The following is a 23371-nucleotide window of genomic DNA, read 5'->3' as shown; positions in this document are numbered from 1 at the left end:
TTCACCTCAAGTGGCGACTGTCTACGATATTATATTTGTTGTATCATTATATTTGTGCACACGAATTTCTTTATCTAGAAGGTTTCAAATGCTTTGAGATTTCTCTCGGAATAGAGGTGTTACATCACATGTGATCACCACTGAAAATTGAGACGCGAGTCTCCTGAAATAATCTGAAAATAAACATGAAGCTGACTGGTAGCTTATTTATTACAGAACAATGTAAGCTAATATCAAAGCTCCCTTGCGGAAATGGGCAACGAAGTGATGTTGCAAATGGGAAACTGACGCGTGTAATACATGTCAGTAGATATATTTTGTAGGCACAAAAAGGAAGAGATTTAACATTCAGAACGCGTACGCTCGCATCATTGTTCATAAAACTGGGAGACTTTAAAAATATGAAAGCTATCAGATACGTACCACTAAAAGTGTAACTGTCGAGTAAGGTTTAAATTGTAAACGTGAACTAGTCTTCGGAGTCGAAGTAGTAACACCACTGTTGAACTTTTCATCAGTTTTACTAAAGGTTTGACGTTGGTAGCTCGCGGAAAAGTTTCTGTGCAATCTAAAATCTTCTCGTAGTCGAAGCAAGAAGTCGATTCCCCGAGTACTCGAATGTTGTGGACACGTGTGTGTGTGTGTGTGTGTGTGTGTGTGTGTGTGTGTGTGTGTGTGTGTAGCTGGTGTTTGTTTGTTTTGCCTGGCTGTCTTGTGGTGCTACACGTGTGCGGGCTGTTCTCTTGCAGACGTACACGTGTCTTCACGTGTGCTCCAACCCGACTGGGACAGGCCAGTGCTGCTCGCCATCTGTAAGTCCCGACGACCTCCCGTGTTCGCCTGTTGTTTGTATTCCTAGGTTTTCGCCTGATGCATGGTCTGCAGCAGCGCTTGCTTAATCTCATCTAGTTTATTCTTGATTGCTGTGTTGCTGATGTTTTCTGTATTTGCACCTGCTTGCATAAACATTTTGTCTTTTATCGGCAACTAGTTTAAATTTTACTCACAGGCACTTTTATTAAATTTGTCTTTAGTGTGGAATAATAGTGCATTGTTATTGTTATCTTTTCATGTAGTCAGTAAAAGAGTGTAGCTTATGTAGCTGCTAACATAGACGGAAACTGGTTATGGATTCAAATGATTGAAAAAAAAAAATTCTAACTGTCGGCAGTATTCAGAATGCATTTCCACTTTCAAATGGAGTGAGCGTAGAAAGTCAAAGGTCCGGACACAGTTTTAATTTGGCATGAAGTTTCATATCGGCATTGTATTTAAACGTTGTTTGTGATAAGAGACACCGAATGCGTCACGGCATATAATCTTATTAGCCATGTTTAAAATGACTACACTGGACGAAAGATCATGTGCTTCTGCTGTAAAGTTTTGTGTAATTCCGCTCTAGAAGATTATAAGATTAACCGCGAAACAGCTGTCAAACATGAAGTGGTAGCGATTTCACAACTTAGCTTATCAAATAGCCACAGCACCCTCAACGTGTCATCTATTAACAACATACCTTTCAGAGATTAGTGTATGTTGATACCCTGGCTTGCTGTGCGACGGAAATGAAAAGTTATTTAATTTTTCCTTCTCACTAAAAATGAGTTTACAGAAAATATTTGGAGAAATATTAACGTTCTTAAAGGTTGAGATACCTGTCTACGACCATACAGTTTGTTGAAAATCCATTAACGTGTACATGTGGTTTTGATATCAAAGGGTGCAAAACCCGTCATGGACAGCCATAATGCACTGACTGTTTCACTCATACACCATTAAACGTTCACAGCAGGACACGTCCCATTTCTTCAGAAGCTTTAATTTCTCTCTCCTTACGCTTTGCTCATTTGATAACGAGGAAACTTAAAATTTCCTTGCTGTTGCGCTGTGCAGTGGTAAGACCACTAGGCTTCTTAGATGGTGGACTGTTATTCAGTAATGTGTCGTGCCACTAGGTCTGCAGCGATCCATAATAAGCAAAATGCGACCGTATGTCGTAAGTTTGTAGGAACAGTCTTCTGGCACGTGAAAGGTGACATTAGTCTCAATATTTCCTTAGCAAAGCGTCGCAGTTAATGCCGAATAATAGTCCATAGTGCGCAATGCAGAGGGAAGAAATGTTATTTGATGGATAAGACTCGAAACACTCCGTCCTCCATTCTATTAGCCACGGCAAGCGCGCTTTCGGCATTCGCTGGACGCATTCAAACCACTTCACCTTATTGCTTACGTAGTAGACTGTTGTTAGGAAACTGCAACTAAATGCAAACTGGAAGATATGTACGTCATTCAGTATTAATTTGTTGCACGGCGCCTTAAAGAGGGCTCCTCAGGTGTATAGAGTAACTTACATGAGAGTTTCTCTTGGATTTAGCCCGTGTTCTGCATCACATTTGACTTCGAAGATATTCCAACAAGCAGCACAGTGCAGCCCTTTATATATAGTAACATAAACGCAAAACCAAAACAATGTGCATATTTTGATGTACAACAGCCTGCAATAAGCTGCTTTGAAATGAGACTCGACGCAGACGATTGGCTAAATCCAGGAAAGGAAATGCACATATCCACCTGAGGATCAAGTCATAACCCGTCGAAACACGTCGTGGTAGAAAATTGACTGTTCAAGATAATCCTCGTTTATTGTTCCGACTCAGTTGCACATACCAGAGTACAGTACTCTGATGTGTGGTTCTGAGTAGACAAGACAGGTTGCTGACGCAACTACTTAGATCTGAAGATGATTCTTAGTGATCGAAACATGTAATCTAATTTAAAATGTACAACTTCAGGAGAATAATAAATGAGAATTATCTAAAGTACCAATATAGTTCCTGAATCGCTCCAGACGAATATGTCGGCTGTAGTGAAAACTGACTGTCGCAGATAATTGTCCGACTTTCTTTTATTCAGAGCGCTAAAGCTGTTCTCTCGGAAAATCTTCTCCAGAGGATTTACATTACATTTTTTTTTTTTTTTTTTTTTTTTTTTTCCAAGTGGTTGTGTTTCGAATCTTGTCGTTCGTAGTCTTGTTTTCTGTTTTAATTCTAAATTTCATTTCTGTCGCTTGGCTATGACTTCGTGTTTCCTTCCTAACTGTCCAAGGTTCGCACCACTGTGATTACTAACCGGGGTATATGCGTCGACCACAGACCTGTGAGCGGCAACCACACCCTCGTTAGCTCGAATTTTGCGATTTTCACGAGAGTTTTGCTCGCTGCTTTGGGAATGGCAGTTTCATTCGGCCACACTGTAAAAGAATAGTGACTTGTTAGTGTTTGTGAGGCGGGTAGACGGTGGGGGAGTGCGGTGTGGCCAGGCCACGTGCTGGTTGTTTATCAGGCGACGCGGCCAATGACAAGCAGCAGGTAGGCTGGCCGTTGCGACACGGACAGCAGAACGGGTTCAGCGTAAAGCGGTCGCCGCCGGACATAAATCGCTCGCCCTGCTGGAGTTTCGCCGCACGGGTAGCGACGTCCTCACGCACGGGGGAAAGCGGCGGACGGACATCTCTGTCGTAATATGCCGGCCGCGTCATCTCTCTAGCGTTTGGAAACCCTCCAGTTCCTAGCTTACGCACCGCACAGAAAGGGGCTGGTTGCCATTTACTTCTTGCATCACACGCTCCACGGTTGTGACGATTCGCAGATACGTTTGCATTATTCCTTTGGGGTACTGTAATTAACGTAGTGAGATGTATATTTTCTGTACGTGGATCAAGACCGGATGAAGGAAGATTAGAGTGTAATATGGCATTGCAGTGCCTGGTTTGTTCAGAAATGCGATGGAGTGTTTCTTCGAACATGCATGCATATCCGAAGGAACGGGCACTATGGAGACTACAGCCGTTAGAAATACGTGAAATGTATTCGCAGTTGAGAATATGGATAACCAGCAAATGCACAATGGAACGCATGTTCAAATTGTTCAAATGGCTCTGAGCACTATGGGACTCAACTGCTGTGGTCATAAGTCCCCGAGAACTTAGAACTGCTTAAACCTAACTAACCTAAAGACATCACACACATCCATGCCCGAGGCAGGATTCGAACCTGCGACCGTAGCGGTCGTGCGGTTCCAGACTGTAGCGCCTTTAACCGCTCGGCCAGGAACGCATGTCCGAAGGAACTTGCATCGTATTTCTGAACAACACAGGCACTACAATAAAGTACCGGTTAAGCAACTTGATAGTTACTGTGGTCCACGTGATACGAATCCGGGTGTTATGTGGCTTAATTAACTCGGCAATGGCCGGAGATATGGGGTGTAGTTATCCCACCAGTGGTAAAGAAAGCAACTCAAATAAATCGTGACTTCCATCCCCTGGCCTAGTAAATAAAGGTGCCAATGTAATGAAACATCTTGGCAGATGAAAACTGCGGACTAGGCTGGGGCTAGAACCCAGACCCTTGCTACTTTGCGGGCAATACTCTTACAGACTGAGTTGTCCGGGCACCGACTCACGACCAGCCTGCACAGCCTCACTTCTGTCACTTTCCAAACTTCACATAAATTTTACTCCTAGAAGAAAGGATATACCGGAGAAATGGCTTAGCCATAACCTAGGGTATTGTTCCAAGAATTGATTGTGGAAGGAGCTAACATAAGAACAAACCCTGCACTTTCCCTTTATAAGAAAGTTTCGGAGCAAGTAGTGAGACTCCAATTACAGATTAAGACTCGCAGTTTCAATGTATAGAATTTCAGTAGTAATTATCGTTTTAATGGGTGCAAAAGTAACCCGCCAGGTTGCATTCCTAACAACAGTATTAAGTAACCACCATTCGCTGAAAACACATAAACATATGCTTGTTTTGCATTTTTTAAAATCTAGGCATGCTTATTTCGTTCCCGTTCCGTCACGCTCGATATTTAGTCTCTGTTAGAGAATAAAATAAACGTTTGGAGCTACGGTTCTGTTTAATTATCTTATAAACTGTATTTTCATTACAGTTTACTTCGTTCAAATGCTATCTGTCGAAAAGAAATAAATGTTTATTCCGGATTATTATTAACATCGCTTCAATAATAACAAAGACAACTTGTAACTTGAACAGTAAAAAGCAAAAGCAACCTATATCACATCTACCACTTGATCAATATGGGTTCCATTTCAGGTTTCAGCTCCACTGCTTTATGTAGATCTCAAATAAATATGTGCCCTACACCCAACTTCCTTTCTTGTCAGGTGTGTGTGAGATAACACAGTTTGTATCGTAGGATTCTGTTCTTCACTACAGGTTCAGCATTCACCATTGTTTCCTTAAATCTGACATCCTTTTAGTCGTGTAGCATGACGAATTTATCATTATTGCGGCTACCAATTGATATTTTTTCTGTCCCTTCATCTTGGCCCATGCACAGCACCTTAATGCTTTGTGCTATCTTCGTTATCGAATGCGTATACTCTTTGTGATCTGTGGGGTTTTATCGTCGCGGTTGATTGATGGAGTACTTCGCGGTGTTACCGGAGTCGATCTTTCTATTTTATGCAATGGAAACAACTCGGGAAACACGCTGTAGTACACCGTTAGTGCATTTACTGTTGACGATCATTAGTTACAGCCTTTCTTCTTTCTGACTTTTTAATAGCTCCTGGTATTTTATTATATCTTTCCAGTCCACACAAGGAGTTTACCTCGAAGCACGCTGTTTGGAAGGCTTCTAAATTTTGCTCTTGGCGTCTTTTCAATGTCATGCGAGCTACGTCAGCTGAAATTCGGTGATCCGAACTTTCGAATTAACGTAGAAAAGGAGGCCAGTTAATATCAGACGGGGGACTAAAGCGTACGTCAGAGAAGAGAGAGAAGAAACCTGGTTAGGATGCGTTGCGGGAAGTGAGATCGCCTGCCCCGTTACTAGAAGCTGTGCCGTGGAGGCGGGATGGGCTGCAAGTGAAGGTGTCTGCTACTGGAACGTTTCCCGGTACTGTATTATCGCAAATGGGAGAGTCGCCCTCCTGGGCGCAATTTCCGGCGCGGCGCAGCAGACGGACAGGTGTAGTAATTGCGGCCGGTGACGGTGCTGTCTGAGCGCCGGGTTGTGCAACGGCAGCGCGCTCTGTGAGGCGAGGTGACAGCTCGTCGCGGGCGCCACTGTCCCAGTTGCCTCGAGCTCCCTGTCCCAGGCCCCCTTCTGGCCTGGGCGTTCGTTCGACGCCGCCCACGTTCCCTGTTAGCGAATCTCCCAAAAGTTACGGCTGTTCAAATACCATACTGATATTGGTATGCTTGAAATTCCGTAGGTACCTCGACAATGTCAGATAAAAAAATATCGATACCGACATTATCGCAAGATATTGAATGCTTAAGTATATTTAAGAATTTCTTGAACACAAAGGGACTAATACGGAAATAATGCTATGTAAAAGTTCCTAATAGCTATCCCTAACAGTGTTAATATAGTTGATGACAGATGGCTGGTACCCATAAAATTATTTTATTTCATTGGAACACAAATGCTTTTCACCTTCTTGGAGACCAGCAAGTGCAGAGCAACGGGGAGTTAAATTACAGACTACCAATGTGTCCCATACAGTCATATATCCAAATAATCAAGTAACTCGAATGTGATTGTCGCGATAGTAATAACTAAAAGTTAAACTCTGGTGGTAAAATTGTATTGCTGAACTATCGACAAACGGTGACATATCGTGTAAATATGAAGGCAATCGTTAAATGTGGCACTTGTGACACACGACAGTTTGGTTTCTTCTCTTCCTCCAGCTTAAATATTTTCAATTAATTGAGACACTACATTACATACCACATCTTTCTTAATTTGGACACAGTACAGCATTTTAGTCTATGACTTACTTCTGGTTACTTAGTGATTTATTTGCCAATGTTCGTTACTGAAAAAATAACGCTCTTAGGGCACTCGTTACAGTAAGAGACAGATGATAAAATATGCTCATCTTCAGCCAGTGGACTGATAACATCATAACAAAGCTCTAAATTACTATGAAAAAATTAATTCGTTGGCTCATTGTTAAGTTTCTTGAAGAGAGTTACACACCACTCATGAGGAAAATCCATAGTTCACATACAAAAAGATATAGTTTTTTTCCCTCAGACTTTCCTTGTTCCTACTTGTCCTTAGAAATGACACCAAAACTAGGTCCAGCTATCTCTCCACTTAGTCTCTTTTGATTTTACGTCACTTATTGAGTAAAGACCTGCAGAAGATCGGCGATTGATGCAGGGATCGGCAGTCGATTGTGAATGTAAACCAGTGTAATGTATTGGACTTCAGAGGCCCACTGCTGTTAGATTACACCATTAGTGACAGATCACTGGAAATAGTAAACACCATAAAATACCTAGGAATAACCACTGGGAGTGACCTAAAGTTTAATGCCCACATAAAAGAAACTGTAGGAAAAGCAGAAAATGTAATTCATCCATGAAAAAAGTGGCTTACAGCACACTCATTCAGCCAATTCTTAAGTATTGTTCATCACTGTGGGAACCTTACCAAGCAGAATTTATAAGAGAAAGAGAAAATACAACGAAGAGTGACTGGTTTGTCATAGGATTATATATTCAGTGCATAAGTGTTATGGAAACGGTTTGACAGACTTCCAGTGGAAGACTGTACAAGACAGGCATACATTATGGATAGGATTACTGTTTAAATTTTGAGAGAGGATGTTCCAAGAAGAGTCAGGCATTATATAACTTCCTCCCACATACAAGTATGTCTCGCAGACCTTACTGACAATCATTCTGTCCTTGTGCCATTAGCAAATGGAACAAGATAAAGGAGGGGGGGGGGATATTATAATTATCCCTCATCACACCATGTAGGGTGGTTTGTGGGGTAAAGATATATGTCTAGATTTAATTGCTTTCTCGTTTTTTCTTGTCATTCTGCCCTTGTGCCACTAGTGAATGGAACAGGATAAAGGGGGGGGGGTGTATTATAATTATCCTTCATCACATCCAGTAGGTTGGCTTGTTGGGTAAAGATGTAGGTGTAGATTTAATTGCTTCCTCCTTCCTTCTTGTGTCATAAAGAACCATGTCTACTCCAAGATTGTCTCCGAGAACCATTGCAATCTGCTTCCTCATTTACTTCAAAAGTTTATATCAAAATCTGTGATCCTGCAACTTCTTACAGTTCCTACTCTTCAAACAATATGCATTACCTTTATGATCTATTCATTTACCATAAGAGGTCAGTTTCTGTGTGTTTCACTTCTGTCATCCTGTATGCATTTAGTTTCTGATCATGTGTGTTTATTGTTCATTTAGTGCATGTTGTTTAGTGTGCACTGTTGTTTAGTTATTATTTTTCTTCTAACTTGCAAGTAATTTTGCTCACATACTTACAGAAAACTTTTGAATTGTGTGACCATTAGATGTAGACTAGCACATGAGAAGTTTGTTTATACTCACTTGCATTAGCATGCGATTGTAGTTATTCAATTAGATATTGAATCTCACAAATATACTGAATATTTGTTTGCGTTTTCAGGCGAGTCGTCACGTTGGTGACCTATTCGAAGATCTCCGTGATGGCCACAATCTTATCTCCCTGCTGGAAGTCCTTTCTGGGGAGCATTTGGTGAGTAAATATGGTCACATTCACAGCTTCTGTTTACTTCAAAGAAAAGGATCATAGGTAAAAATAACACTTCATTCAAACTGAAACTAAACTTGCAATTATTTTAAGGTAATTATCTTTTTAGCTGTTTGATGCATGGAGCACAGAAACACACAACAGAAAACAGCTTTTACACTAGCTTTGCTACTTAAATGCCGTTTTGTGTTGAAAGCTAGTGAGAACACTGTTTTCTGCTGTGTGTTCCCGTGCCACGCGCATCGATCCGCTGTAGGTGAGGGTTACCATTCCCTTATTTTATGTATTGCTCTGTCTATAAATTTCCATTAGTGCTATAATTATCTTTTTACCATTATATAAACCTAGTATTCTCATAAAATTTTACATTTCAATGTTCTCCTTCTATGTGAATAATATTTTTCATTTGATAATGAATGTAATACCAGTTCAGCTTTAATGGGAGATTTTGTGGATCTTTCTGTTTAAATCCATTATTCATATGACCATTGTTATCATCAGTATTTTGCGTACGCGCCCGTGCGCACACACACACACACACACACACACACACACACACACACACATTTCCTTTTTGGTCTCTTACTAAACCCGTAAGCCACACATGTTTCCATGTTTATTTCTTTCATAGTTCATCTGTCCACCATTTTACATTTTCCAAAGTTGACAGAAACATTAGTTTCTTTAATATTGTACGTAATAAGTTTTTCTATTTTTATTTCAGCAATATAACTAAACATGTGTATTTTTGTTTTGGGGTGATCTAGTAAATGACATTACAAAACAATTGACAATTGTCAACACTTGTATAACAAATGTACCTTTTTTGTTGTTCAAATAGAGAGAGTGTGTGTGGGGGGGGGGGGGGTCTGCCATATTTTTTAACCCAGTACTAACTGAATATTTTTTATGCTTTTATGTTTTCACAGCCAAGAGAACGTGGCCGCATGCGTTTCCATATGCTGCAAAATGTTCAGATCGCACTTGACTTCTTACGATATAGAAAGGTTAGTATGAATGAATTATTTCTTGCTGTCAAGCAGGTGTATTATCGCTAGAAACCCCAGTCTTAAGAAGTAAGCTAATTCTGAACTTTTTTGTATCCAAATGAATGTTAATTTCTTACTGGCACTGTCTTATTTTATATAAAGTACCTGTGTTGACAAAATCATTGTAACATTACCTTCCTAGTGAAAGTAAAGCACTTTGATAATCAGCACTGACTAGAGTAAGATTTACAGACTGCAGACAATAGATAGTAAATGTATACAAAACATCATCAATCAGTTCAAGTGCTACTTTCATTTTCCAATGTAGTTGTCATACTTTGGAGTCAGCTGATTTACTAAAACTAATTACATTTAATTGTATACAGTGTATCTTTGTGATGTAGCTCAGTGTAAACAACCATTTTTGGTACGAGAGTGCTTTAAATGTCCAACCAGCCATCCAGGTTTAGGCTTTCCCTAAATTTCTTTAATGTGAAAGCTGGGATATTCCCTTTAAGAGGTCGCATCCAATTTCCTTCACTATACTTCCCCAAGTCAAGCTTCTGCTCGCTTTTTAGAGACCATCATACTTGATGATGGGGTATTAATCTTTAATCTTAATTACTTCCTACTGTACTTTCTAATACATAGAAGAATATCACAAAAACGTAATGTTGTGGAAAGGATAGATAGCTACTCTCCACATACAGGAGTCACTGAATTGCAGAGAGGCACAATTTCAAGACTGCTAAAATATTTACTCCTAAATGTTTGGGCAAATTCTGAAGAAAGTCTTTGTCTGAAAACTTACAAGTAAATATTTTAGCAGTCTTTCTCATAGTGTCATTTTGTGACTTGTTATGATAGTTTGAGTAGCAGTCTATCCTTTCCATAAAACTGTTGTTATTCCATACTGGACTTCGCAGTGTTTAAACATAATGTCCTCAGAAATGGAAGAAAATACTCAAGAGCGACTTTGTGTGTAACATGTTGATTTATACTTTGCATCTGAGTCATTAGTTCTCTCATTTGTTGTTAAGTAGAAATTCTTGATGCTTATAGGATTTGTGATGGCAGTTGCATCGGCATTGTGAATGTAGTGAGCCATTGAGTTCAAAATAAATAGTGAAGGCAGCTTGGAAGACCCTATTCTTGACAAGTAAATATGCAGTGACTGATAAAGTGAAAATCTCTTTCATTGACAAGTAAAAGAAGAGTGGAGGAAAAGTGCAGAGAGGAAGAAAGGAAACCTGAAGTTGTTCTGAATCTTGGCACTAGACTTAATATTAGGGCATATACGAAAAGAGCAGTTAATTAGCTAAGCTAAATTTTAATTTGTTTCTTCTTGCTAATATCTGTACCATAAAGGAGTTTTTGAAGATAATTTTTTATATGCTCTTGTAACTAGTGGCCTGGCAAAATCCTTTCTAGCTGATGCTCTTTGGATAGATTGTGTGTCAGACTTCTTAGCTGAATCTGTTTGCTATTGATGTCTTTGATATCTCATATGTGAAAACATCCAAGTGGTATTCTGATTTTGTGTAAGTGGTGATGGTAGTGCTGGTGGCAGGTGAAACCTAGTGCAGACACAGCCTATTTCTTAAGTAGCACAAAGGGAGCCAAAGACTTCAATGTGTCTTACTATGGAATGTACCATTACAACAGATCATATTTCCTCACTCTGTGGGACACTGCGCCAATACACTGGGTTAAATCAAACTCTCTCTTCAAAGTCTGATAACCAGAAATTTTATGCTTTCATATATCCATTTGCAGAAATAGTGGAAATAGACATTTTTTTCAGTAGCAAAATTCAAAGTGACTACTTCAGAGTCCAAATTCACAGTCAGGCATTTGTGACCTCAGCTAAGGAGATACTTTGAATGGAAGTGAGGTGTGGGAAGAGCTATGCAATTGAGAAGTTACTCATTGAACAGGTGTATTTGTTTAAGAGCACTGGTAGAAGCGTTTGTTGAGCAGCCTCTTCTGGCCTTCTGCAAAACCATTTCTGCAATTGCATATTAATGTGTGGTGGAGAATGAAACAAATAAACAATTTGTGCATATAGGAATAACCCTTGCACAACAGAGGATAGTCATAATGTTAAAAGTGTATGAAATTTTGATATGATAGTACAAATTAAAACAATAAAAGAACAGTTAACAGAGTTATAAGCTAAACATGCCTTTGAGAGATGCAAATGTGATTCTGAAGTATATTATTAATTTACTACTTGCTCACAGTAATGCACTTTATCCCATCAATGTCAGACTGTGCCTGACACACTACCTGAGATTTCACTGATCTTCTTAAAGTGTTAATTATTTTTAATAATTTGTGTCTGTCACAATTTTACGCTACATGATTGCCTCCATGTTTCTTGGTGTTGTAAGTCAAAATTATGCTATGTAGCAGTGGTTCTCAAATTTTTTGGGTCAATGGCTCCGTTGCCCTGAACATAAACATGGCTCCTTTCGCACATGACGTCAGACTTGAGGGGGGCAGGATAAGAGTAAATTTCTTTATTAACTTTTAATGTATTTCAATCAACTTTCCTTATGAAAAGGAGAGTTAAGGCCAAAAGCTTTATTTGTGACAGTCTTTTTGTTGTGCCTATCCGTGACTCAGCATCTCCGCTATATGGTGAGTGACAATTTTCCTTTTCATAATGTTACATTCCATCCGGGATTTTCCTTGTTCAATCAACTTTTAGTATTATTACATCGTATTCTTACATCGATATCAGTGGGAAGGATGATCTTTCTTCTTCTTCTTCTTCTTCTTCTTCTTCTTCTTCTTCTTCTTCTTCATTCTAAATCTTGACACAAGGTTGGAAATTGCAACTAAATTCTCTTTCTCGACGTCCATTCATCATTTGAATTTCATGTTGTTGATTGCCAATGCTGAAGAACCTACCCTAGGTAAGTGGAATGTCGCAAAACGTATAAAACTTGTAGGATATTTTTACCTAGTTGTGTATGCTTCTGCTTCACCAAGATTCCAAAACTTTAGCATTGAGAAAACGATTGAAGATTTCAGTGTGGAGTCTAAAGAAATATAGATAAATTACTCTTTGTCTTCAATAATTTGTGTTGAAGGAAGTTTTGGACTGATGAAATATCTGAACCTTTGGTGTGAATCAGCTTCTTCTGGGAAGTACTTCAGACAGTAATCACTGAGTTCACTTGACTGATCCAGAAACACGGATTTCGGTTCCTCACTCAAAGGAAGATCACTGTCTTCTACAACTGCATGAAGAGGGGGGGAAAGAAGACCATATGTTTATCATCTGACAATTTCTTCATCAGTATTAGTTTCTTATGGATGAAAACATCTCAGTGTATGTGGCCGATTTTTAATGAAGTTTATTACATTGATCACTTACTAAAGAACCTTGTGAAGAACAGGCATCATACTGCTTGGTGCTAGTGCTTCTCAGCAAATAAAAATGTGTGTATGGGTGAGAAATTGGGTGCTTATACAGTTTTCAATAATGATCAGTAAAAATTCAAAGTTTATATTCTTTAACGATATATCAGTACATTTCTCTTATCACCGGCATTTTAAATAGTAATGGGAAGGTAATAAATCCTAAGTAGAGCAGGTGACCACTGGAAAAGCAGTTCCCATTCATTTTAAATGAAATGAACTTGTGAGACTTCCTCCTTGGAGAACTAGTGATTATATGTATTTCTTTTACAGTCTTCTACTTTACTACCCGTAACGACACTATCTGAAATATGAGGAAACATGCTTGTTGTCTGTAGAACTGTGTCAAAGAGCCATGTTTCTGCAAAAATTTGAAATTATATAGCTTCCATAGTGTCACAGAAAGTTTCTCAGGGAAACAAACCAATCAGTTTAGCCCAGTGTGCCTGACATAGACTGGTTGAACTACCATCCCCAAATATTGATGATTGTGATTGAAACTATTGAATTGATTTCTAACTCAAACACTCCCTACAAATTGATGCACTGCTGATATCCTAGTAACCATAAATCCTAAAGTTATCAAAAATTTTTAATGTACAATGAATGGAAGCATTAATGACTTCAATGAAAATGGGTTACTGTCTTACATGTGTAGTTAAATTATGTTTTTATAGCAGAAACATATGTTAAACAAAAAAAGTCCCTTGTTTATTTTCGTCATTTCTGACACATTATGTATTTGACATTCTGCTACACATTAAGAAGGAAATAACATTATGGTTTAACATCTGACTAATTACAAAGGCTTTCTAGAGGGAACACAAACTTTGTTTAGGGAACGATGGGCAAGGAAATGGGCTGTGGCCTTTTAAAAGGAACATCTCAGCTTTACCTTTATCAGCCAAACGAAAATTTGAACCATCATTTTCCCAAAAGTGAGTTCAGTTTAACCTTCCCACCTCATCTAATACATGTTGCAATCTGTGATGTCTGTGTGTTCCTAATTTGTTGGAAAGGCACCGATTCTGAAGCAAATTGACTGAAATGACACTGAAAATGGTAAAACCATCATCAGTACAAGAATTGAGTGCACTGTGTTAATAAAGACCAAGTGTAAAGAAATATAGTTAGGAAGATAAATTAAGTTTGATTCATCAGATTTATCATTATTAAAATTTGAATTTTAGAGGAATCTCAATTGTGTAATTAAGTAATTTGATCACCATTCCTGAAGCAAACAATTTATTTCTGAAACCCTGACATCAGTTATTACTTGGGTGAGAGTAAATTCTGATATTCAGAAACAAAAAAAAGTTAAATCAGAGTTCATACTCTAAATTTAGATATGTTTAAAGTAATAAGAAATAAAATGAAAACAGAATGGATCACAACACAATGCGATAATGACATAGTGTAACCTCAGTATCATCTTTAGTGCTAAGAATTTTGATAAATAGATTTTCCAAATAGTTAAAAATTCTCTCCTTATGACTATATTTAAATGCTAATCATTTTAAAGAACTGTAAAACTCTGGAATATGACAACCAAGTCTTCAAACAGTGGAAAGTCCAGATTGGAGTGTAAACTACATTATTAACAGGCTAGATTGCTGCTCACCCTACAGATGATATGTTGAGCTGCAGGACTTTGATGCTAAAATTCTCAAAATTACAGAGAATTTAATTAATATAGTTCAGTAAGAACTTAAATGTGCTTTATTTTCCAAATTCAGTGGTTTCAACAATTCTTTTAACTATTAACTTCAAAAGTTTGTAGTTACTGTTGTTGCTCAAATTTAAATTCATGACATTAATTAATTAGGAACAATGTGTACTTTTGAACATGAAGAGTTTTACTTTCTGGCCAAGTTATAATCCTCAGCCATTATAAAATTTAACATTGATGATTGGCATGTATGGCAGTAGTACATCGATCCTGTTCTATGAAATAATGACTATGAAATTATTATTAAAAAATTATCTTGTCTAAATCACTCAAAACACTTGGGAAGCCTTTTACAATGCTAAAAAAATTCCAAATTTAAGACCTCATCCTCTGATACAAATATTTCTTACACCTGCTGTGGCCAAACAGTACTTTTCTTTTTATTCCACTGAAGCATCATTGTAAGTAACCTATGTTATGTGGACCTTGTAACAACCAAAAAAATCATTGGGCACACATTCACTGTGTCAGATCCACTCATACTTTTTCCCTTTAATCACCTACAACTAAATCACTTCTCACTTATGGCTTGTTCTTGGCAAAGACAATCTATACTCCAAAAATCTCACTTCTTAGACAGTTTCAGTTACTTGATAAAATACAAAGTCCCTGGCTTTTGCTGTGTTTACTGTAAGGTTTTTAAAAGTTTATTTCAGTAATAAAAATTGCATTTCTCATATTTAGAGGATAATGTAACAATAGTGAAACGGATTGTGAATTTTCTTAATTTTTTGTTGGATACATTCTTGAAAATGTTCTTCAAATCAGTCGTGAACAGTTGTGGCCTGGTGACATGGTGCAATGGTGCAATGGTGCATTGTCACCCATAAAAATGAATGGCTTCAAATGGTCTCCAAGGAACCAAACATACAATTTTGAGTGATTGATCAGTTCAGTTGGATCAGAGGACTCAGTGCATTACATGTAAACACAGCCTACACCATCATGGAGCCACAACCAGCTTCCACATTGCCTTGTTGCCAACTTGGATTCATGGCTTCTTGGGGTCTGCACCACAATCGAACCCTACCACCAGCTCTTACCAACTAAAATCGAGACTTGTCTCACCAGGCCACAGCTTTCCAGTCATATGGGGCCCAACCAATATGGTCACAAGCCAGGAGAGGCATTGCACGCGATATCGTGCTGTTAGCAAAGTCAGTCACAGTGGTCATCTGCTGCAATAGCTCATTAATGCCAAATTTAGCCATACTGTGCTAACGGATACATTCATCATATGTCCCACTTTGTGGTTGTTAAGTGAAGACTATTGGTCACTGTGTTGACCATGGTGAGAGGTAATGCCTGAAATTTGGTGTTCTTGCCACACTCTTGACACTGGTATTGAATTCCTGAAGGATTTCCAAAATGGAATGTCCCATGTGTGTAGCTATAAGTACCATACCAATTTCAGAATCTGTTCATTCCCATTGTGTGGCCATAATCAACTCAGATACATTTCCACATGAATCAGCTGAGTACAAACGACAGCTCTGCCAGTGCACTGCCCTTTTATACCTTGTGTATGCGATACTACTGTCATCTGTATGTGTGCAGATTGCTGTCCAATGACTTTTGCCACCTCAGTGTACAACAGAATATGAAACAATTAGTTTTGGGATATGCATTGTAATCAGTTAGCCTCAGAGTATAGCAGTTACATTAGAAAACAAAACCAACTGATTAATGCTGTTTTGTATAAATGCACTATTCTCCAGTCAGAGATTTCACAGAAACTTCTTCTGAGTTTTCACATAAACTTGTTTTAATATGGGTAGCAATGAGAGCATATAGTCAGTTTCATGTATTTGTTTTGAGTTAAAATTTGTGGTAGATTGATATCAAATTATGATTTGTTTGTCCATAGGTGATATATAATTTCTCTAAAGTAGACTTCCTATAATGTGGGTTGTGGGTAATTAATAGTTAAGTTCTTGAATAATTTTAGGTCTGATTTACATACACATCACACAGAGCAATGTTGTACATATTGAGCAATTGTAGGTCTAGTGTAAGGAGACTGTAGAACCATACCTTTCATAAAGTACTTAATTCTATTATGAATTCATCATACTGTGATTTTTCTGTGGTTTAGTTGACTCAGTAGATGTTACCATATTATGCTATCTTATATGATCTCATAATTCAGCTTGCAATAAAAATATGTAATTATATGAACTGTGACTTGATTTTGCGAATGTCATATTTAGAGGGACTATTTTATATTTTCAGATTAAACTTGTAAATATACGTGCAGACGATATTGTGGATGGAAACCCCAAACTTATCCTGGGCCTCATATGGACAATCATTCTGCACTTCCAGGTATGTAATGACATCACATACCAATTTTGCATCTCTCTCTTGTGTAGGAGAAGTTTTTAATTCATAATTTCACTTGAATGGTGTAAGTAAGAGAAATAGGTACTATTAAGACTGTCATTTCTGCAATACACAATTTGTCAGCACAGAAATACCATTTAGTAGCATTTACTGTCATCTGCAGGTATTCATAATTTTTCTTTCTGTCTGAATTTAATAGAATAGAACAATTTGTTGATGATTCCTGAAGCTCATAGAAAAGATGTTATCTTCCTCATAGGGTACAGAGTAGAAGACACTTTTTTTTAATTTTTTTTTTTATATATATCTTGTCACCAGTCTTCATTAACAAGAGCCCATAATGAAAGCATTCACAATTAATTCTCTCAGCCAGACTTGCACTCGTATTCAGTGCTGTTCAGTGGTTCCCACAAACTTTAGCAACCACTCTCTCTTCTGATTAAGAAAGATTACATTTTCATAAAGTATTGTACATGTTTTCAAGTTATCCATTTAAATGAACTGCTCCATTAAAATAACTGCTTCTGAAGCTTATAAAATTCTGTAAACTTAAGTTATAAATAAACTTCTGTTATTGAAACGTGATTTTTCCAAATTGACTGTCATTATTGATGATGGAGGTTCAACATTCATGTCACTGCATGTTGTTATTTTTGAGCACGATTTTCCTTCATGCAGATGTTAGCTAAAATGCATTCCTAAATTCATTACTGAATTTTTGTTGTCTTCAAATTATTTCTTTTACTTTTTTTATAAATATTTTCATAATAAATCAGCTTGGCACTTGCTTATGCATAGAGCATGCCTTGCACACACCATTTAGAAACTGGGTAGATACTACCCTGTAAAAATGCACTGATTGTCTGGAGTGAACTCCTCTGAAATAGCATTATGAGTGTGTGTGTGACAATTCCTGCTGCACATGGACAGTTCTTCGTGTGGTTGCAATAGCATTTGACCAATTCTTTGGCTCCTTCTACCAGGTTTCAAAGCAGTTATGCATATTACAGAAGCTTTGAATATTACCAACTTTTATTTTACCTCAGTATAATGATGTAGTTGAATATACTCCCTGTATAAAATTCAGTCTTCGCTTACATATTTTTGTCTTTTGCTTAATTGCGGCCAAATAATGCCACCTCATCAGGGACGGAAGGTAAGAGCCCAAGAAACTCATAACTGTCAGAAGCATATGTAAATGAAGACTATGCTTGCATAGAACAGCTTCTGTCTCTGGCCACGCAAAGAACTATCCAAAGTAATTGTAAGAGGTACCAGTTGACTGCAGCAAACAGACTGCCCAATCTTTCTAAAATCATTATTGCAGTTTTGAAAATAATGTAAAGAATACAGCTTTGATGTAAATAGCACAACATTAAAAAGAAATAATGCGTACTTAAAATTGTGCACCGACAACTTGTTAATTACATACTGCTATTATATCCCTGCCTTGGTGGCAGTTTAAATATTTGCTTGCTTGCATTACTTTGAGATATACATTTAATTCATTTTAAAAGTACAAGAATACATCTGGTTTCAGTCAATTGTATTGAGTGCTGATCAGTATGCTTTTAGGACTTACTCTCTCATGAACTATATTTTTCGGGTTTCTTGATGTGCTGGGTACATGTTTCAGTTTTTTGTCTACTTTGTCAGATCCCACCTGCACACATTTATATTCAGGTTATGAAAAAGTGTCAATTCACAAACACAACAGCTCAAGTGTTCATGAAAAACTGTGGGTATTTTAGTGCATGCAGCCGTTTCTCAAAGAAAAGCTCTCCATTGCAAGGTGTTATCATTCCCTTTACATTTATGTGTCAGATTATTACCTTCACTGTTTCCAAAAGTTTTTCGGGCCTAGTTGGTCTTCAGGCTATGGAAAACTAATGTGCATCTTTGTTCTCTTGTCTTTATATATAAATGACATTTTTCAGCCACTCAGCGTTACATTGTATCATAGTGGCTCATAGCGACAGATGGTCATATGACTAGTGAATTCTTTGAGAGATATGGCAGCCTAAAACTGAAAACTTCAAGAATGTTAAGGAAAACCAATAATTTCTCCTAGCAATATCCCTGTGACATTGTTTTCTAAGTAGTTATGCAAAAGGCCTGCAGTTGGTCATTGGTTTGAAGAAACATACTGATGATTAAGGAAGAATTTATATTTAAGCGAGTTTGAGAGTCGGGTCTATAGAATAGGGTCACTGTTCAAACAATTAGGAATGCTAATTATTAATGTTTATTGGAGTAAAGCCACTTACGTAAGCAAAAATTTGCTTTTTCCTTGTGCAAAGCTTGGAAATTTTGTCTATCATTGTGATTAGGAGAGCAATATTCTGATCTCCTTATGTTGTTGTACTTTCTTTGGGAAAAACAGTTAACCCCAGCTGCATACAGAAACACTGGACCGTGATCTTCCCCGTTGATGTCTTCTTTATGATGAACCTCAACTTTCTTATTCAGGTTCAACATTTTGTTGAGAGACAACGAGCAACTTTATTACATTTCTTAAAGCATTTATTAACAATTCTGTCAACAGTTGCAGTATTTATATTAGGTGACTAGTTTTGAACCTTACATATTCATTTTCAAGCCTGGCCTTCTTAGGCTGCACCAACAGTGCCTGATCTTAATGATAAACATAAAAGTGGCAACACATGCCATATAAATGTTTGCAGAAATAATGCGTCATTCCATACATGCCTTTTACCAAATCAAAATCAAAATGAAATACTGCAACTTTTTATTTATTTATTTATTTATTTATTGATTTATTTAACCTGGCAAGATTAGGGCCATCAGGCCCTCTCTTACATCTAACCAGGCATTCTACTTATTTTACATTCATACGTTTTAGTAGGCATGTTAAACTACATCTAGTACAAAAAGTGAAGTAAACAATTTGAAAGGTACACCTGGAAAAATACATACATATAGAGTTTATATTCTTAGGTCACAAGTACTGTTACAATTAGACATTATTGAAGAGACAGATTTTAGATAGGAGTGCCGGCAGCAGGGAGTATGAGGGAGACTCATGGTGAAGGGAGGAGAAGAATAGAGACATGATGAAACATAATTAAGGAAATATAAAGGAAAAGAAGATTGCGTGGCTAATAGAGAAAGATGAAGAGGAAGGCATCTCGGGAGCAAGCTAGGAGACGCTAGCTTTGCTATTTGACAGATAAGGGGATTGTCCTTGTACATTAATTTTGTGGAGAACTTTGTGAGGATGATAGTAGGAGATGCTTCAACTTCTTCTTAAAAGCAGCAGGAGATTGAATTTTGCGCAAGGTAAGGGGCAGTTTGTTCCAGAGGCGGACAGCGGCAACTGAGAAGGAGTTTGCAAAAGTTTTTGTTTTGTGAGTGGGCACAGTTAGGATACCAAATAAGAGTGACCTCGTGTTTCGATTATGATGACATGACAGGTTTTTAATCTCTGAAGCAAGGTACTGGGGTGCTTGCGCGATGAGGAGTCGATGGAGTAGACATAGAGTGTCTTTTGACAGAATCATAATAAATACTTTAAGGAACATCTATCTTCTGTCCACTGTTTCATCTGTAGTTCGAATCTCTTATGTAATGATAAATCCTGAAACAAATTCCACCCTCCCCTCCCAACGTATTGATTAAAATAATTGGGTTTTGGACAATATTCGTGTGTTAATCCATCAATCCTCTAATAACATGTTGCTCATGCTGCAACGATTCACGTGGCACCTCTCAGAGACTGATCATGTTTCACCTGAGAGACCATTACTTAATGGTCGAGGATGACTGTCCCCTTACATAAGTGTGGCATGATTTACTGGGTAGAATGCCTTGCAGCTGTAGTATTATGCATAAGCTGTACCAGGTCTTTCAAAAATGTCCCAGTACTACTGTTTCTATTGTCGGAGACGAAGTTTTTTAGACAGTTCACATAGTTTGGAATGAATTGAACAGAATAAAGATATTTTGGCAATCTGTGTAGGTGGAGTGAAGGGATTAAATATATAATACAAGATAATCAACTAGTTTTTGCCAACATGCAAATGTTGTGATATACATTCATAGGCTTCCACTGCCAGTGTCATTTTGAGCAAAATAATTTTAGGCATTAAGCCTCATCATTACGAATCACTAAAGCAACTAAGTTGGCAACGTTTTGACTGATTTTATAGTGGTTGTCTTCAAGGCGGTTAACAGTCCTGAAGAGGATTGCTCAAAATTGGCCAATATGTTGGGAATTTAGTTGCTTTAGTTTTTTATAATGATGAAGTCTAACACCCAAAATTATTTTATTAAAATTGTTGTGATGTTGGCTCCTGTATGGTTGGGCTCAAATTAAACCTGAACAAAACTGAATTAATTTCTTTTTTCTAACACAATTAAATGTGACATTGCTTATTGAAGCACCTCATTATTTGCTGGAAGTTATTTCTTCTTGGTTCTACTTTGAAGATATTCTGCCTTACTTGTAAGACTAATAAATTACTTGAATGAAAAATCTATAAATTGGAGATATTGATCCAATGACTTTGTAAAGTAAGTGATAACCATAAAATTTACCTGATGTTTATTTCCTTCTTCTTTAACCATTTTTGCGTCAAGTTATTAAATTTTTTCTACATTGTACAGCACAAATAATAATAAGACCTAAGTTTTGTGACATTTAGATAAGAATGGATGATAAAACTTATCTGTTGCCATTAGGCAATTCACTCTTGCTTACTGAGTCAGTTGGCATTATGGTCATTAGTGGGCTGCATGTTGAGAAAGAATGCTAATGTGTGTAACAGAGTATGCAGGAATTTTTTTTCTGTTTCCACATTATTTAACATGACTTATATACCACTTATTCTCTTTTTTAATAACTATAACAAGTATACCGAGTCTTCAGAAACTAGAAACTATTCACTGTGTCGGAGCCAGTCATACTTTTAATCACTAGCAGCTGCATCACTTCTTTTATGGCCTGTCATCAAAGACAGTCTATACTCTTTTGTTTGTCATTCCTCAAATGGAAAATTTCTTTTTACTGTGATGAGGTACGGGCAGGCTATGTTGGGGCGGGCAAGCTGGGAAATTGGCCAGGGTGATGGGTTTCAGGATGCAGCAATATTTGTGGAAAATTGTATGAAAACCATGGGCATTGAATAATTTCCTAAAATTTAAATCTCCTGCTTTTAGGGGAAAATTAATTGATACACATTGCCAGTGCTGATTAATTTCCACACAATGCATATGTCCCTAAAATTTTACTCTCCTGCTCATTGAGGAATCTTAGTTGATGCACACGCAGAAAAGTGCTATGTAGTGTCAGTTTTTTCCAGTTCATAAACAAAACAATGTACTATTGAAACATTCAGTGGCATGTTTTATGAACATGAGTCAAATGATGAATTAACTTGTGATCATGCATTTGTTAACTTTTTTACATTACGCATATGCCTATAATAGCAGATAGCAGCAGATCCACTCTGTGTGATTTTCAAGCGAATGACTGAATATAGTTTGCTTTAGTTTGTTAAATCATAGAGCAAATTACTTCAGATGTGATTCCTACCTTGTTGTTAATGGATGCCGATTTGCAATATTTTGGTACTCACTGAAGAAATGACTGAAACAGACAATGTGGGTCTCTGAATCGACCTCTGGTAAAAGAAACCAGAGGAGGAGCAGGAAGAAGAATAAGAAGAAGAAGAAGGAGATGACACAAGTTCTGCACTTTAATAACGTTTTTACAAAATTCTTAAAGAATTTAGGTAGAATTTACTCTCACCAAGTGAAATTTTAGAAAAGCGGGAAGAAATACGTACACCAGATAAGCCCAAAAATGAAGAAAAAACAATTTACCAAACAAAAATGAAAATGGAATGTCCATCATTGTTGAGAAACATTCGACGTTGTGCTTTTGTTTCCTTGAGGAAAAAATGGAAAAAAACCCATGACTACATCACAATGAACGGCATAAAAAAAATAAAGAAAGTGATTTTTCAATATCAAAACTTCCGTTTAACGATGGTACGACAAGATGCTGTACTAATGCGTTTTTCAGAGAAAGCTGGCCAACAGTGAAATTACAGATATGCATTATTTAGCATATTCAGAAAATCGGTGAACGTTATTTTGTCCACCATGTACCAGTACTCTGGAGGCAACATCGGATTTGGCAGAACCTCATTTCCTGGTCAGGAAGTACCCAGAAATAATTCCAGCTCATAAAAATAGTTCAAGGCACTGAGATTGCATTATTAGTTTAAAAAATAAAATTAAATAAAATGAAAACAGAACCTTGCCTCTAACCAGT

At 37.4% G+C, this 23371-nt stretch overlaps 1 protein-coding gene across 1 annotated transcript in view; it reads left to right on the top strand.

The window, feature by feature from the left end:
* The window catches only part of LOC124619729, a 503325-nt gene that overhangs the window by 164113 nt on the left and 315841 nt on the right, over positions 1-23371 (top strand). The window contains exons 4-7 of the mRNA XM_047146296.1: positions 750-812; positions 8479-8568; positions 9513-9590; positions 16963-17055. Coding sequence (XP_047002252.1) covers positions 750-812; positions 8479-8568; positions 9513-9590; positions 16963-17055 — 324 coding nt within the window. The remainder of the gene's footprint in view (positions 1-749; positions 813-8478; positions 8569-9512; positions 9591-16962; positions 17056-23371) is intronic.

The sequence above is a fragment of the Schistocerca americana genome, chromosome 6 (assembly GCF_021461395.2).
Source record: "Schistocerca americana isolate TAMUIC-IGC-003095 chromosome 6, iqSchAmer2.1, whole genome shotgun sequence".
In the NCBI taxonomy this organism is placed as follows: Eukaryota; Metazoa; Arthropoda; class Insecta; order Orthoptera; family Acrididae; genus Schistocerca; species Schistocerca americana.
Note: the sequence above shows the minus strand (reverse complement) of the source record. Positions and strands in the feature narration are given on the sequence as shown.